Source organism: Amblyomma americanum, chromosome 8 (assembly GCF_052857255.1).
Source record: "Amblyomma americanum isolate KBUSLIRL-KWMA chromosome 8, ASM5285725v1, whole genome shotgun sequence".
NCBI lineage: Eukaryota > Metazoa > Arthropoda > Arachnida > Ixodida > Ixodidae > Amblyomma > Amblyomma americanum.
The window spans coordinates 1,584,969-1,599,859 of record NC_135504.1 but is presented as its reverse complement, the minus strand read 5'-3'; the positions used below and the strand labels follow the sequence as shown (position 1 = coordinate 1,599,859).

At 36.7% G+C, this 14,891-nt stretch overlaps 2 protein-coding genes across 2 annotated transcripts in view; both read left to right on the top strand.

The window, feature by feature from the left end:
• LOC144101616 (uncharacterized) overlaps positions 1 to 7,175 on the top strand; it is a 73,718-nt gene extending 66,543 nt beyond the window's left edge. The window contains exons 17-22 of the mRNA XM_077634759.1: positions 4,008 to 4,031; positions 4,593 to 4,628; positions 5,362 to 5,385; positions 5,919 to 5,954; positions 6,524 to 6,547; positions 7,111 to 7,175. Of these exons, the coding sequence (XP_077490885.1) occupies positions 4,008 to 4,031; positions 4,593 to 4,628; positions 5,362 to 5,385; positions 5,919 to 5,954; positions 6,524 to 6,547; positions 7,111 to 7,175 (209 nt within the window). The remainder of the gene's footprint in view (positions 1 to 4,007; positions 4,032 to 4,592; positions 4,629 to 5,361; positions 5,386 to 5,918; positions 5,955 to 6,523; positions 6,548 to 7,110) is intronic.
• Positions 7,176 to 7,585: 410 nt separating this feature from the next.
• Positions 7,586 to 14,891, top strand: part of LOC144101614 (uncharacterized) — a 112,677-nt gene continuing 105,371 nt past the window's right edge. The window contains exons 1-10 of the mRNA XM_077634756.1: positions 7,586 to 7,601; positions 7,709 to 7,732; positions 8,295 to 8,330; positions 8,895 to 8,918; positions 9,454 to 9,489; positions 10,059 to 10,082; positions 10,646 to 10,681; positions 11,244 to 11,267; positions 14,013 to 14,066; positions 14,634 to 14,669. Of these exons, the coding sequence (XP_077490882.1) occupies positions 7,586 to 7,601; positions 7,709 to 7,732; positions 8,295 to 8,330; positions 8,895 to 8,918; positions 9,454 to 9,489; positions 10,059 to 10,082; positions 10,646 to 10,681; positions 11,244 to 11,267; positions 14,013 to 14,066; positions 14,634 to 14,669 (310 nt within the window). The remainder of the gene's footprint in view (positions 7,602 to 7,708; positions 7,733 to 8,294; positions 8,331 to 8,894; positions 8,919 to 9,453; positions 9,490 to 10,058; positions 10,083 to 10,645; positions 10,682 to 11,243; positions 11,268 to 14,012; positions 14,067 to 14,633; positions 14,670 to 14,891) is intronic.

The following is a 14,891-nucleotide window of genomic DNA, read 5'->3' as shown; positions in this document are numbered from 1 at the left end:
GAGAAAATCGACATAAATCAAACGGCAGGAGGGTATTGCAAGAACACTTCCTACTAAAAAAACTGCGCAAAGAAATAATTGGGCACGCAACCTTCTTTAATTTGGAAATGAACTGGGAAGGAGATAAGACACTGAGGGTTTAGGCATATCTCCCCCAATAGGTTGGGAAAAAAATTGTTTTTTTGAGGAAAGGAAATGGCGCAGTAACTATCTCACATATCGGCGCACACCTGAACCGCGCCGTAAGGGAAGGGATAAAGGAGGGAGTGAAAGAAGAAAGGAAGAAAGAGGTGCCGTAGTGGAGGTCTCCGGACTAAGTTCGACCAGCTGGGAATCTTCAACGTGCACTTACATCGCACATCACACGGGCGCTTAGCGTTTCGCCTCCAGAAAGCGTTTCTTGCTATAGTTGTATACGACCCGCCGCGGTGGCTCAGTGGTTAGGGCGCTCGACTACTGATCCGGAGTTCCCGGGTTCGAACCCGACCGCGGCGGCTGCGTTTTTGTGGAGGAAGAACGCTAAGGCGCCCGTGTGCTGTGCGATGTCAGTGCATGTTAAAGATCCCCAGGTGGTGGAAATTATTCCGGAGCCCTACACTACGGCACCTATTTCTCTTTCTTCTTTCACTCCCTCCTTTATCCTTTCCCTTACGGCGCGGTTCAGGTGTCCAACGATATATGAGACAGATACTGCGCCATTTCCTTGCCACCAAAAACCAATTATTGTTATTATTATTATTATTATTATTATTATTATTATTATTATTATTATTATTGTATACCAGTTTTATTACGAATACTGCTGGTCAGAAGACGAAGTACAGCATATGCACTCTGCGGCCATCGAAAATGGGTCAGGAAAAGATGTGGCGTGATTAAGGAAGAAAAACGCAGCTATGATCCAATTAAAGTTTCGTTCAAGTTTATCAATAGCAAACTGAAATGGTGAAGTGATATTAACGAGCGACGAGTTCAAACCAATGAGCTTGTTTTTCAGATAAAGGACCTGGAGGAGCACGCGATGATTATGGTACCACGTTTTTAGATCGGTGTTATGATTGCACCAGCAACAGGAAATGCGCAAAATAATGTGGACATGAGACATCGAGAAGTTGTCACGGTGAATTTCTTTGTGTCAAGTGGGCAGTTGACATTTTTTCTTTTTTAAGTTTGTTGCATGTTGTGTAGTATTGAAGGCAGCTGCGTAACGTACCTTGCACAGAAAAAGAATGGACCACAACAGATTGTAGAGGGAACAAAACGCTCGTGAGCTATCACCTCGTTACAGGTACAGACTACATGAACCGAATACACGCACACCGAGTTTTTTTATGCTCTTTTTCGCTGTGCATCACAATTTTGCGCGTGCTTTTTTCTTTCTGCTTGTGCCAACTTTCATCACTAAAATAAAAAAAAATTGTGGAAGTCACTGCTTTGCATTTTGAATATAATTTGCAATGTTTCGTGCCGCTGTCGTTGACCGATTCGTGTTACAAAACGAGAGTATAAACACCTAACTAGACGTCTTGTCAGAATTAGCAACACTATAAATAATATTGCAAAGTTTCAAAGGCCCATAATCGTCAGTAAAAATGAATACTAATGTGTTATCAAGGATTTAAGTTGGCTGGTCCGAGGATGACTGGAAGCATTTGTTGGCGGAATCATAAACCCAGTTTATTCTCTTTGCTGCACCAACTACGATTTCACCCTTGAATAAGCTGAGTTCATGTGTCTATTGGTCGCATCTTTAAAAAAAATGTTTCTATATCTAAGAATTATTCATTGAGAGCTTTATTTCGTGAGCCGATGGTTTAATTTACGGAAGTGCACGTTGAAATATGTTTATCGAGTATATTATAGAAAGGGTGTACATTTGTGCTAAGAAAGGTAAGATCTTAGCGAAAACTTCATTATGCGGATAAATTGTGCTGTACGAGATTTGGTAGTTTCAAAGGGCTCGTGTCCAATAATCATTCGACGCTATTGCGCAGCGCGTTAAAAATTAATTCAAGTATTAAGAATAGCATTTATGCAAGTTTGAGAATAAACAGTGGTGTTGTATTTTACTTTTCCATCAATTGCTAAAAATCGTAAAGACGTCAAAAATGAGGAAAACTGGCTTATTTTTAGTTCAGTGCAGTGCAGTTTTACAAAGCGTGTTTACCTCTTTAACTTTATTTATGGAATGAGAGAATCTGCAATTAATGAAATTTCATTGCAGCGGAGCCCGAAGAAGCGTCAAGTGTTGGAGCAGAAAGTAAGTCGACTTTCAACAAAATGATATGAAGGTTTTGCTTACGATGAGGCTGATGTAAAAAAATCAGGATTTCGAAGTTGCGTTTCAAAATGTGAAACTTGTTTATGCACTGCGCGTACTAAGAATTAAAGAGAGTGCCAGTCTTCTCTAGTGTGCACACGCAGAATGCAAGGATGTATACTGTGAACTGCTTCTTTGACTATTCTTGAAAATGTAAACAACTAGCTTGCACTATTCGCGATAGGCCCAGGGATACTGTTTACGCTCTTTGTTTGAAGACAAGTAAAAACCAAACGCAGTGGCTTCTAAACAATGGTAGCGGGAGCTTTATAGAGAAATTGATTAATTATGCCTGAAAATTAGAGAAAGATTAGTTACGTTTCAAGCTGAAGCCAGACTGATTCAGCAACACTAGAAATGTTATGCACAGTTGAAAATGCCGACATTCATAGGTAAACTCGCATTACCAACGTGTTATCATTGCGTTATGTTGGTTTGTCAGAGGATGACTAGAAGCTTTTGTTGATAGAATAGTAAACGCTGTTTATTCTCTTTGCAGCCACACCTACGATTTCTGGCTCTAGTAAGCAGAACTCATATGCCTATTGGTAGTATCTATAAAAAAATTGTTTCTATATCTGAGAAGTATTCCTTGAAATCTTTGTTTTGTAAGCCGATGGTTGTAATTTATAAAAGTGCAATTTAGAGTGTGTTTATGGAGTATGTTATAAAAATTTACTGCTTTTGTGTTAAGAAGGGTGAAATCATTAAGAAAACTTCATGTTGAGGATAAATTCTGCTATGGTGTACAAGATTTGTTAGTTTCAAGCACTTGCACCCAATAATCATTCACTGCTTTTGTGTAGGCGCGTTAAAAACTAATTCAAGTATGAGGAATTACATTCCTGCAAGTTTGAGAATAATCGGTAGTGTCTTATCTTACTTTTCCATCAATTACTAAAAATCGTATAGGCATCAAAAACGAGCAAAAGTAGCTTTTTTAAATTAGGAAGCTAGTGCAGATTTAAAAAAGTGCGCTTATCTGCTAAGCTTTTTCTTTTTATGTAATCAGAGAAGCTGTAGGTTTGAAGGAGAGCTGAAAATATTAGTAACTCCTATGTTAATCGCTTTAACGAAATTTCATTGCAGCGGAGCCCGAAGAAACGTCAAGTGTTAGAGCAGAAAGTAAGTCGACTTTCAACGAAATGATATGAAGTTTTTGCTTACGATGAGGCTGATGTAAAAAAATCAGGATTTGGAAGTTGCGTTTCAAAATGCGAATGTTGTTTATGCACCGCGTGTACTAAGAATTAAAGAGAGTACCAGTCTTCTCTAGTGGGAACACACATAAGACAAGGAAGTATATTATGATCTGCTTGTGTGACTATTATTGAAAAGGTATTAAACAACTTGTTTGTATAATTGGCGATAGGTCCAGGGATGCTGTTTGCGCTCTTTGTTTGAAGACAAGTAAAAACCAATAGCAATGGCTTCTAAGCAATGGTAGCGGCAGCATTGTAGAGACATTGATTAAGTATGCCTGAAATTTAGAGAAAGATTGGTTACGTTTCAAGCTGAAGCCAGACTGATTCAGCAACACTAGAAATGTTAGGCACAGTTAAAAATGGCGACGTTCATAGGTAAAACCGCGTTACCGATGTGCTACCATTGCCTTATGTTGGTTTGGCCGAGGATGACTAGAAGCTTTTGTTGGGGGAAATAAAAACGAAGTTTATTCCCTTTGCAGCCACACCGACAATTTCTGCCTTGAGTAAGCAGAACCCATATGCCTATTGGTAGTATCTATAAAAAATTGTTTCTATGTCTCAGAAGTATTCCTTGAAAGCTTTGTTTTGTAAGCAGATGGCTGTAATTTACGAAAGTGCAGTTTGAAATATGTTTATTGAGTATGTTAGAAAATGTGCAGGGCTTGATATTAAGAAAGTTAAAATCGTTGGGAAAACTTATTAATGAGGATATGTTATGTTCTACAAGAATTGGTAGTTTCAAAGCACATTGTCCAATAATGATTCACTGCTTTTGTGTAGGCGTGTTTAAAAATTAGTTCAGGCATTAGGAATTACACTTGTGCAAATTTGAGAAGAATCAGCAATGCCTTATCTTACTTTTCCATCAATTACTAAAAATCGTAAATGCGCCAAAAATTGAGCAAAAGTGATCTTTTTTAGTAAAGGACCTAGTGCAGTTTTACAAAGCGCGTTTATCTCCTTAGCTTTGTCTATTTATGGATCCAGAGATACTGTATGTTTGAAGGACAGCTGAAAGATTTAATAACGGCCATGTTACTCGCATTAATGAAATTTCATTGCAGCAGAGCCCGAAGAAACGTCAAGTGTTGGAGCAGAAAGTAAGTCGACTTTAAAAGAATTGATATGAAGTTTTTGCTTACGATGAGGTTGATGTAAAAAAAATCAGGATATGGAAGTTGCGTTTCAATATGCGAAACTTGTCAATTTACCGCGCGCGTGTACAAAGATTTAGAGAAAACCTAGTGCAAAAACATGCAACCACAAAGACAGAACAGACGAGTACAGCGCTTGTGTCTCGTCTGTTGTGTCTTTGTGGTTGCATGTTTTGCGCTAGGTTTTCTGTAAATCAAGTATGCACCAACTAGCCCAAACAGAGGTGTTAATGCGTGTACAAAGAATTAAAGAGAACACCAATCTTCTACAGTGGGCACACGAATAATGCAAGGAGGTATATTGTGATCTGCTTGTTTGAGTATTCTTCAAAAGGTATTGAACAACTGGCTTGCACTATTCGCGAATGGCCCAGGGATACTGTTTACGCTCTTTGTTTGAAGACAAGTAAAAACCAAACGTAGTGGCTTCTAAACAATGGTAGCGACAGCTTTGTATAGAAATTTATTATATATATGAATATTAGAGTAAGATTAGTTACGTTTCAAGCTGAAGGAAGACTGCTGCAGCAAAAGGAATTATTATGCAGAGTTGAAAATGCCGACATTCATAGGTAAACCCGCATTACCAACGTGTTATCATTGCGTTATGTTGGTTTGTCAGAGGATGACTAGAAGCTTTTGTTGATGGAATCGCAAACGCTGTTTATTCTCTTTGCAGCCACACCTACGATTTCTGGCTTGAGTAAGCAGAACTCATATGCCTATTGGTAGTATCTATAAAAAAAACTGTTTCTATATCTGAGAAGTATTCCTTGAAAGCTTGGTTTTGTAGGCCGATGGCTGTAATTTACGAAAGTGCAATTTAGAGTGTGTTTATGGAGTATGTTATAAAAATGGACTGCTTTTGTGTTAAGAAGGGTAAAATCGTTAAGAAAACGATGTTGAGGATAAATTCTGCTACGGTGTACAAGATTTGTTAGTTTCAAAGCACTTGTGTCCAAATATCATTCACTGCTTTTGTGTTGGCGCACTAAATAATTATTTCAGGTATTAGGATCTATATTTGTGCAAGTTTGAGAATAATCCGTAGTGTCGTATCTTACTTTTCCATCAATTACTAAAAATAGTAAAGACGTCAAAAATGAGCAAAATGACTTTTTTTAGTAAGGAACCCAGTACAAGCTATTTATGGAATAAGAGAATCTGTAGGTTTGAAGGAGAGCTGAAAATGTTAGTAACGCCAATATTAATCGTTTTAACATAATTTCATTGCAGCGGAGCCCGAAGAAACTTCAAGTGTTGGAGAAGAAAGTAAGTCGGCTTTCAACGGATTGCTTTGAAGTTTTTACTTAATTAGGTTGGTGTAAAATGCCAGTATTTGGAAGTTGCGTTTCAAAATGCGAATCATGTTAATGCACGGCGTGTACTAGGAATTAAAGAGAACACCACTCTTCTGTAGTGTGAACACGCAGAATGCAAGAGAGTATATTATGATCTGCTTGTTTTACTATTCTTGAAAAGGTATTAAACAACTAGCTTGCACAATTCGCCAATGGCCCAAGGATGCTGTTTACGCTCTTTGTTTGAAGACAAGTGAAAACCAAAAGCAGTAGCTTCTAAGCAATGGAATCAGTCGCTTTGTAGATAAATTTATTAACTATGCCTGAAAAATAGAGAAAGATGGCTTACTTTTCAAGCTGAAGCAAGACTGCTTCAGCAACATTAGAAATATTAGGATGAAATATTAGAAATATTAAATGACGACATTCATAGGTAAACCCGCATTACCAACATTTTATCATTGCGTTATGTTGGTTTGTCAGAGGATGACTAGAAGCTTTTGTTGATGGAACAGTAAACGCTGTTTATTCTCTTTGCAGCCACACCTACGATTTCTGGCTCTAGTAAGCAGAACTCATATGCCTATTGGTAGTATCTATAAAAAATTGTTTATATATCTGAGAAGTATTCCTTGAAATCTTTGTTTTGTAAGGCGATGGCTGTAATTTATGAAAGTGCAATTTAGAGTGTGTTTATGGAGTATGTTAGAAAAATGTACTGCTTTTGTGTTAAGAAGGGTAAAATCGTTAAGAAAACTTCATGATGAGGATAAATTCTGCTATGGTGTACAAGATTTGTTAGTTTCAAGCACTTGCACCCAATAATCATTCACTGCTTTTGTGTAGGCGCGTTAAAAACTACTTCAAGTATGAGGAATTACATTCCTGCAAGTTTGAGAATAATCGGTAGTGTCTTATCTTACTTTTCCATCAATTACTAAAAATCGTATAGGCATCAAAAACGAGCAAAAGTAGCTTTTTTAATTAGGGAGCTAGTGCAGATTTAAAAAGTGCGCTTATCTGCTAAGCTCTTTCATTTTATGTAATCAGAGAAGCCGTAGGTTTGAAGGAGAGCTGAAAATTTTAGTAACTCCTATGGTAATCGCTTTAACGAAATTTCATTGCAGCGGAGCCCGAAGAAACGTCAAGTGTTGGAGCAGAAAATAAGTCGACTTTCAACGAAATGATATGAAGTTTTTGCTTACGATGAGGCTGATGTAAAAAAATAAGGATTTGGAAGTTGCGTTTCAAAATGCGAATCTTGTTTATGCACCGCGTGTACTAAGAATTAAAGAGAGTACCAGTCTTCTCTAGTGGGAACACACAGAATGCTAGGAAGTATATTATGATCTGTTAGTGTGACTATTATTGAAAAGGTATTAAACAACTTGTTTGTATAATTGGCGATACGTCCAGAGATGCTGTTTACGCTCTTTGTTTGAAGACAAGTAAAGAACAAAAGCAATGGCTTCTAAGCAATGGTAGCGGCAGCATTGTAGAGACATTGATTAAGTATGCCTGAAATTTAGAGAAAGATTGGTTACGTTTCAAGCTGAAGCCAGACTGATTCAGCAACACTAGAAATGTTAGGCACAGTTAAAAATGGCGACGTTCATAGGTAAAACCGCGTTACCGATGTGCTACCATTGCCTTATGTTGGTTTGACCGAGGATGACTAGAAGCTTTTGTTCGGGGAAATAAAAACGAAGTTTATTCTCTTTGCAGCCACACCGACAATTTCTGCCTTGAGTAAGCAGAACCCATATGCCTATTGGTAGTATCTATAAAAAATTGTTTCTATCTCTCAGAAGTATTCCTTGAAAGCTTTGTTTTGTAAGCAGATGGCTGTAATTTACGAAAGTGCAGTTTGAAATATGTTTATTGAGTTTGTTAGAAAATGTGCAGGGCTTGATATTAAGAAGGTTAAAATCGTTGGGAAACTTATTAATGAGGATAAGTTATGTTCTACAAGAGTTGGTAGTTTCAAAGCACATTGTCCAATAATGATTCACTGCTTTTGTGTAGGTGTGTTTAAAAATTAATTCAGGCATTAGGAATTACACTTGTGCAAATTTGAGAATAATCAGCAATGCCTTATCTTACTTTTCCATCAATTACTAAAAATCGTAAATGCGCCAAAAATGAGCAAAAGTGATTTTTTTTTTTAGTAAAGGACCTAGAGCAGTTTTACAAAGCGCGTTTATCTCCTTAGCTTTGTCTATTTATGGATCCAGAGATACTGTATGTTTGAAGGACAGCTGAAAGATTTAATAACGGCCATGTTACTCGCATTAATGAAATTTCATTGCAGCAGAGCCCGAAGAAACGTCAAGTGTTGGAGCAGAAAGTAAGTCGACTTTAAAAGAATTGATATGAAGTTTTTGCTTACGATGAGGTTGATGTAAAAAAATCAGGATATGGAAGTTGCGTTTCAAAATGCGAAACTTATCAATTTACCGCGCGCGTGTACAAAGAAATAAAGAGAACACCAATCTTCTACAGTGGACACACGAATAATGCAAGGAGGTATATTGTGATCTGCTTGTTTGAATATTCTTCAAAAGGTATTGAACAACTAGCTTGCACTATTCGCGAATGGCCCAGGGATACTGTTTACGCTCTTTGTTTGAAGACAAGTAAACACCAAACGCAGTGGCTTCTAAACAATGGTAGCGGCAGCTTTGTAGAGAAATTTATTAATTATGTCTGAATTTTAGAGAAAGATTAGTTACGTTTCAAGCTGAAGCAAGACTGCTGCAGCAAAATGAATTATTATGCAGAGTTGAAAATGTCGACATTCATAGGTAAACCCGCATTACCAACGTGTTATCATTGCGTTATGTTGGTTTGTCAGAGGATGACTAGAAGCTTTTGTTGATGGAATCGCAAACGCTGTTTATTCTCTTTGCAGCCACACCTACGATTTCTGGCTTGAGTAAGCAGAACTCATATGCCTATTGGTAGTATCTATAAAAAAAACTGTTTCTATATCTGAGAAGTATTCCTTGAAAGCTTGGTTTTGTAGGCCGATGGCTGTAATTTACGAAAGTGCAATTTAGAGTGTGTTTATGGAGTATGTTATAAAAATGGACTGCTTTTGTGTTAAGAAGGGTAAAATCGTTAAGAAAACTTCATGTTGAGGATAAATTCTGCTACGGTGTACAAGATTTGTTAGTTTCAAAGCACTTGTGTCCAAATATCATTCACTGCTTTTGTGTTGGCGCATTAAATAATTATTTCAGGTATTAGGATCTATATTTGTGCAAGTTTGAGAATAATCAGTAGTGTCGTATCTTACTTTTCCATCAATTACTAAAAATAGTAAAGACGTCAAAAATGAGCAAAATGACTTTTTTTAGTAAGGAACCCAGTACAAGCTATTTATGGAATAAGAGAATCTGTAGGTTTGAAGGAGAGCTGAAAATGTTAGTAACGCCAATATTAATCGTTTTAACATAATTTGATTGCAGCGGAGCCCGAAGAAACTTCAAGTGTTGGAGAAGAAAGTAAGTCGGCTTTCAACGAATTGCTTTGAAGTTTTTGCTTAATTAGGTTGGTGTAAAATGCCAGTATTTGGAAGTTGCGTTTCAAAATGCGAATCATGTTAATGCACGGCGTGTACTAGGAATTAAAGAGAACACCACTCTTCTGTTGTGTGAACACGCAGAATGCAAGAGAGTATATTATGATCTGCTTGTTTGACTATTCTTGAAAAGGTATTAAACAACTAGCTTGCACAATTCGCCAATGGCCCAAGGATGCTGTTTACGCTCTTTGTTTGAAGACAAGTGAAAACCAAAAGCAGTGGCTTCTAAGCAATGGAATCAGTCGCTTTGTAGATAAATTTATTAACTATGCCTGAAAAATAGAGAAAGATGGCTTACTTTTCAAGCTGAAGCAAGACTGCTTCAGCAACATTAGAAATATTAAGATGAAATATTAGAAATATTAAATGCCGACATTCATAGGTAAACCCGCATTACCAACATTTTATCATTGCGTTATGTTGGTTTGTCAGAGGATGACTAGAAGCTTTTGTTGATAGAATAGTAAACGCTGTTTATTCTCTTTGCAGCCACACCTACGATTTCTGGCTCTAGTAAGCAGAACTCATATGCCTATTGGTAGTATCTATAAAAAATTGTTTCTATATCTGAGAAGTATTCCTTGAAATCTTTGTTTTGTAAGCCGATGGCTGTAATTTATGAAAGTGCAATTTAGAGTGTGTTTATGGAGTATGTTATAAAAATGTACTGCTTTTGTGTTAAGAAGGGTAAAATCGTTAAGAAAACTTCATGATGAGGATAAATTCTGCTATGGTGTACAAGATTTGTTAGTTTCAAGCACTTGTACCCAATAATCATTCACTGCTTTTGTGTAGGCGCGTTAAAAACTACTTCAAGTATGAGGAATTACATTCCTGCAAGTTTGAGAATAATCGGTAGTGTCTTATCTTACTTTTCCATCAATTACTAAAAATCGTATAGGCATCAAAAACGAGCAAAAGTAGCTTTTTTAATTAGGGAGCTAGTGCAGATTTAAAAAGTGCGCTTATCTGCTAAGCTCTTTCTTTTTATGTAATCAGAGAAGCCGTAGGTTTGAAGGAGAGCTGAAAATTTTAGTAACTCCTATGGTAATCGCTTTAACGAAATTTCATTGCAGCGGAGCCCGAAGAAACGTCAAGTGTTGGAGCAGAAAGTAAGTCGACTTTCAACGAAATGATATGAAGTTTTTGCTTACGATGAGGCTGATGTAAAAAAATCAGGATTTGGAAGTTGCGTTTCAAAATGCGAATGTTGTTTATGCACCGCGTGTACTAAGAATTAAAGAGAGTACCAGTCTTCTCTAGTGGGAACACACAGAATGCTAGGAAGTATATTATGATCTGTTAGTGTGACTATTATTGAAAAGGTATTAAACAACTTGTTTGTATAATTGGCGATAGGTCCAGGGATGCTGTTTACGCTCTTTGTTTGAAGACAAGTAAAGAACAAAAGCAATGGCTTCTAAGCAATGGTAGCGGCAGCATTGTAGAGACATTGATTAAGTATGCCTGAAATTTAGAGAAAGATTGGTTACGTTTCAAGCTGAAGCCAGACTGATTCAGCAACACTAGAAATGTTAGGCACAGTTAAAAATGGCGACGTTCATAGGTAAAACCGCGTTACCGATGTGCTACCATTGCCTTATGTTGGTTTGACCGAGGATGACTAGAAGCTTTTGTTCGGGGAAATAAAAACGAAGTTTATTCTCTTTGCAGCCACACCGACAATTTCTGCCTCGAGTAAGCAGAACCCATATGCCTATTGGTAGTATCTATAAAAATTGTTTCTATGTCTCAGAAGTATTCCTTGAAAGCTTTGTTTGTTTTGTAAGCAGATGGCTGTAATTTACGAAAGTGCAGTTTGAAATATGTTTATTGAGTATGTTAGAAAATGTGCAGGGCCTGATATTAAGAAGGTTAAAATCGTTGGGAAACTTATTAATGAGGATAAATTATGTTCTACAAGATTTGGTAGTTTCAAAGCACATTGTCCAATAATGATTCACTGCTTTTGTGTAGGCGCGTTAAAAACTTAATTCAAGTATTAGGACTTACACTTGTGCAAGTTTGAGAATAATGAGTAATGTTGTATCTTCCTTTTACACCAATTGCAAGAAATCGTAAAGACGTCAAAAATGAGCAAAAGTGACTTTTTTTAGTAAAGGACCTAGTGCAGTTTTACAAATCAAGTTTATCCCTTTACCTTTGTCTATTTATGGAATCAGAGATACTGTATGTTTGAAAGAGAGATGAAAATTTTATTAACGCCCATGTTAATCGCAATAATGAAATTTCATGGCCGCGGAGCCCGAAGAAACGTTAAGTGTTGGAGTAGAAAGTTAGTCGATTTTAAATAATTGATATGAAGTTTTTGCTTACGATGAGGTTGATGTAAAAAAATCAGGATATGGAAGTTGCGTTTCAAAATGCGAAACTTATTAATTTACCGTGCGCGTGTACAAAGAATTAAAGAGAACACCAATCTTCTACAGTGGGCACACGAAGAATGCAAGGAAGTATGTGATGATCTGCTTGTTTGAATATTCTTCAAAAGGTATTGAACAACTAGCTTGCACTATTCGCGATAGGCCCAGGGATACTGTTCACGTTCCTTGTTTGACGACAAATAAAAACCAGAAGCAGTGGCTTTTAAACAATGGTAGCGGGAGCTTTATAGAGAAAGTGATTAAATATGCCTGAATTTTAGAAAATTTTAGTTACGTTTCAAGCTGAAGCAAGACTGCTGCATCAAAGGAATTATTATGCAGAGTTGAAAATGCCGACATTCATAGGTAAACCCGCATTACGAACGTGTTATAATTGCGTTATGTTGGCTTGTCAGAGGATGACTAGGAGCTTTTGTTGATGGAATCGCAAACACTGTTTATTCTTTTTGCAGCCACACCTACGATTTCTGGCTTGACTAAGCACAACTCATATGCCTAATGGTAGTATCTAGACAAAATGTTTCTATATCTGGGAAGTATTCTTTGAAAGCTTTGTTTTGTAGGTCGATGGCTGTAATTTTCGAAAGTGCACTTTGAAGTATGTTTATCGAGTATGTCATAAATATACTGCTTGTGTGCTAAGAAGGGTAAAATCGTTGATAATAATAATAATAATAATAATAATAATAATAATAATAATAATAATAATAATAATAATAACAATAATAATAATAATAATAATAATAATAATAATAATAATAATAATAATAATAATAATAATAATAATAATAATAATAATAATAATAATAATAATTGGTTTTTGGGGAGAGGAAATGGCGAAGTATCTGTCTCATATATCGTTGGACTCCTCAACCGCGCCGTAAGGGAAGGAATAAAGGAGTGAAAGAATAAATTAAGAGCTGCCATAGTGAAGGGCTCCGGAATAATTTCGACTACCGGAGGATCTTTAATGGGCACTGACATCGCACAGAACACGGGCGCCTTAGCGTTTTGCCTTCATAAAAATGCAGCCGCCGCTTTCGTGTTCGAACCCGGCAACTCCTGATCAGTAGCCGAGCGCCCTAACCACTGAGCTATTAATATTGAGGCTAAATTGTGTTCTACAAGATTTGGTAGTTTAAAGCACTTGTGTCCAATAATCATTAACTGCTTTTGTGTAGGCGGGTTAAAAAATTAATTCAAGTATTATGAATTACATTTGTCCAAGTTTGAGAATTATCACAAGTGTCGTAGCTTACTTTTTCTTTAATTACTAAAAATCGTAAAGACGTCAAAAATGAACAAAAGTGACTTTTGTTTGTTAAGGGACCTAGGGCAGTTTTATAAAACGCGTTTATCTCCTCAGCTTTGTACAAACTATTTATGGAGTCAGAGAATCTGTAGGTTTGATGGAGAGCTGGAAGTTTTAGAAACGCCAATGTTAATCGCAATAATGAAATTTCATTGCAGCAGAGCCCAATGAAACAAGTGTTGGAGCAGAAAGTAAGTCAACTTTCAGCGAATTGCTGCTATGAAGTTTTGCTTAATGAGGCTGAGGAAAAAAAATAGGATATGGAAGTTGCGTGTCAAAATGCGAAACTTATCAATTTTCCGCGCGCGTGTACAAAGAATTAAAGAGAGCACCAATCTTCTCTAGTGTGCACACGAAGAATGCAAGGAAGTATATTATGATCTGCTTGTCTGACTATTCTTGAAAATGTATTTAACAACTAGCTTGCACTATTCGCGAATGGCCCAGGGATACTGTTTACGCTCTTTGTTTGAAGACAATTAAAAACCAAAAGCAGTGGCTTCTAAACAATGGTAGGTGCAGCATTGTAGAGCAATTTATTAACTATGCGAGAAAATTAGGGAAATATTAGTTACGTTGCAAGCTGAAGTCAGACTGATTCAGCAACAACAGAAATATTATGCAGAGTTGGAAATACCGACGTTCATAGGTAAACCCGCATTACCAACGTGTTATCATTGCATTATGTTGGGTTGACCGAGGATGACTAGAAGGTTTTGTTGACAGAATCACAGACGCAGTTTATTCTCTTTGCAGCCACACCTACAATTTCTGGCTTGAGTAAGCAGAACTCATATGCCTATTAGTAGTATTTATAAGAAATGTTTCTATATCTGAGAAGTATTCCTTGAGAGCTTAGTTTTGTAAGCCGATGGCTGTAATTTACGAAAGTGCAGTTTGAAGTAAGTTTATCGAGCATGTTATAAAAAGTGTACGACTTGTGTGCTAAGAAGCGTAAAATCGTTGGGAAAACTTCATGTTGAGGATAAATTGTGCTATAATGTACAAGATTTGGTAGTTTCAACGCACTTTTGTCCAATAATCATTAACTGTGTTTGTATCGGCGGGCTAAGAAATTAATTCAAGTATTAGGAATTACATTTGTGCAATTTTGAGAATAATCAGTAGTGTTGTACTTTACTTTTACATGAACTACTAAAAATCATATAGACGTCAAAAATGAGCAAAAGTGACTTTTTTTTTGTAGGGGACCTAGTGCAGTTTTTCAAAGTGCGTTTATCTCCTTATCTTAGTCTATTTATAGAATCAGAGAATCTGTATGTTTGAAGGAGAGCTGAAAGTTTAAATAATGTCCATGTTAATCTCTTTAACGAAATTTCATTGCAGCGGAGCCCGCACAAACGTCAAGTGTAGGAGCAGAAAGTAAGTCGACTTTCAACGAATTGACGTGATGCTTTTGCTTACGATGAGGCTGATGTAAAAAAAATCAGGATTTGGAATCTGCGTTTCAGAATGCGAATCTCTTTAAAGGACCGTGTGTACAAAGAATTAGAGAGAACGCTGATATTCTATACTGTGGACACGCAGAGTGCCAGGAAGAATATAATTATCTATTTGTGTGAACATTTTTTTAATTGGTTTTTG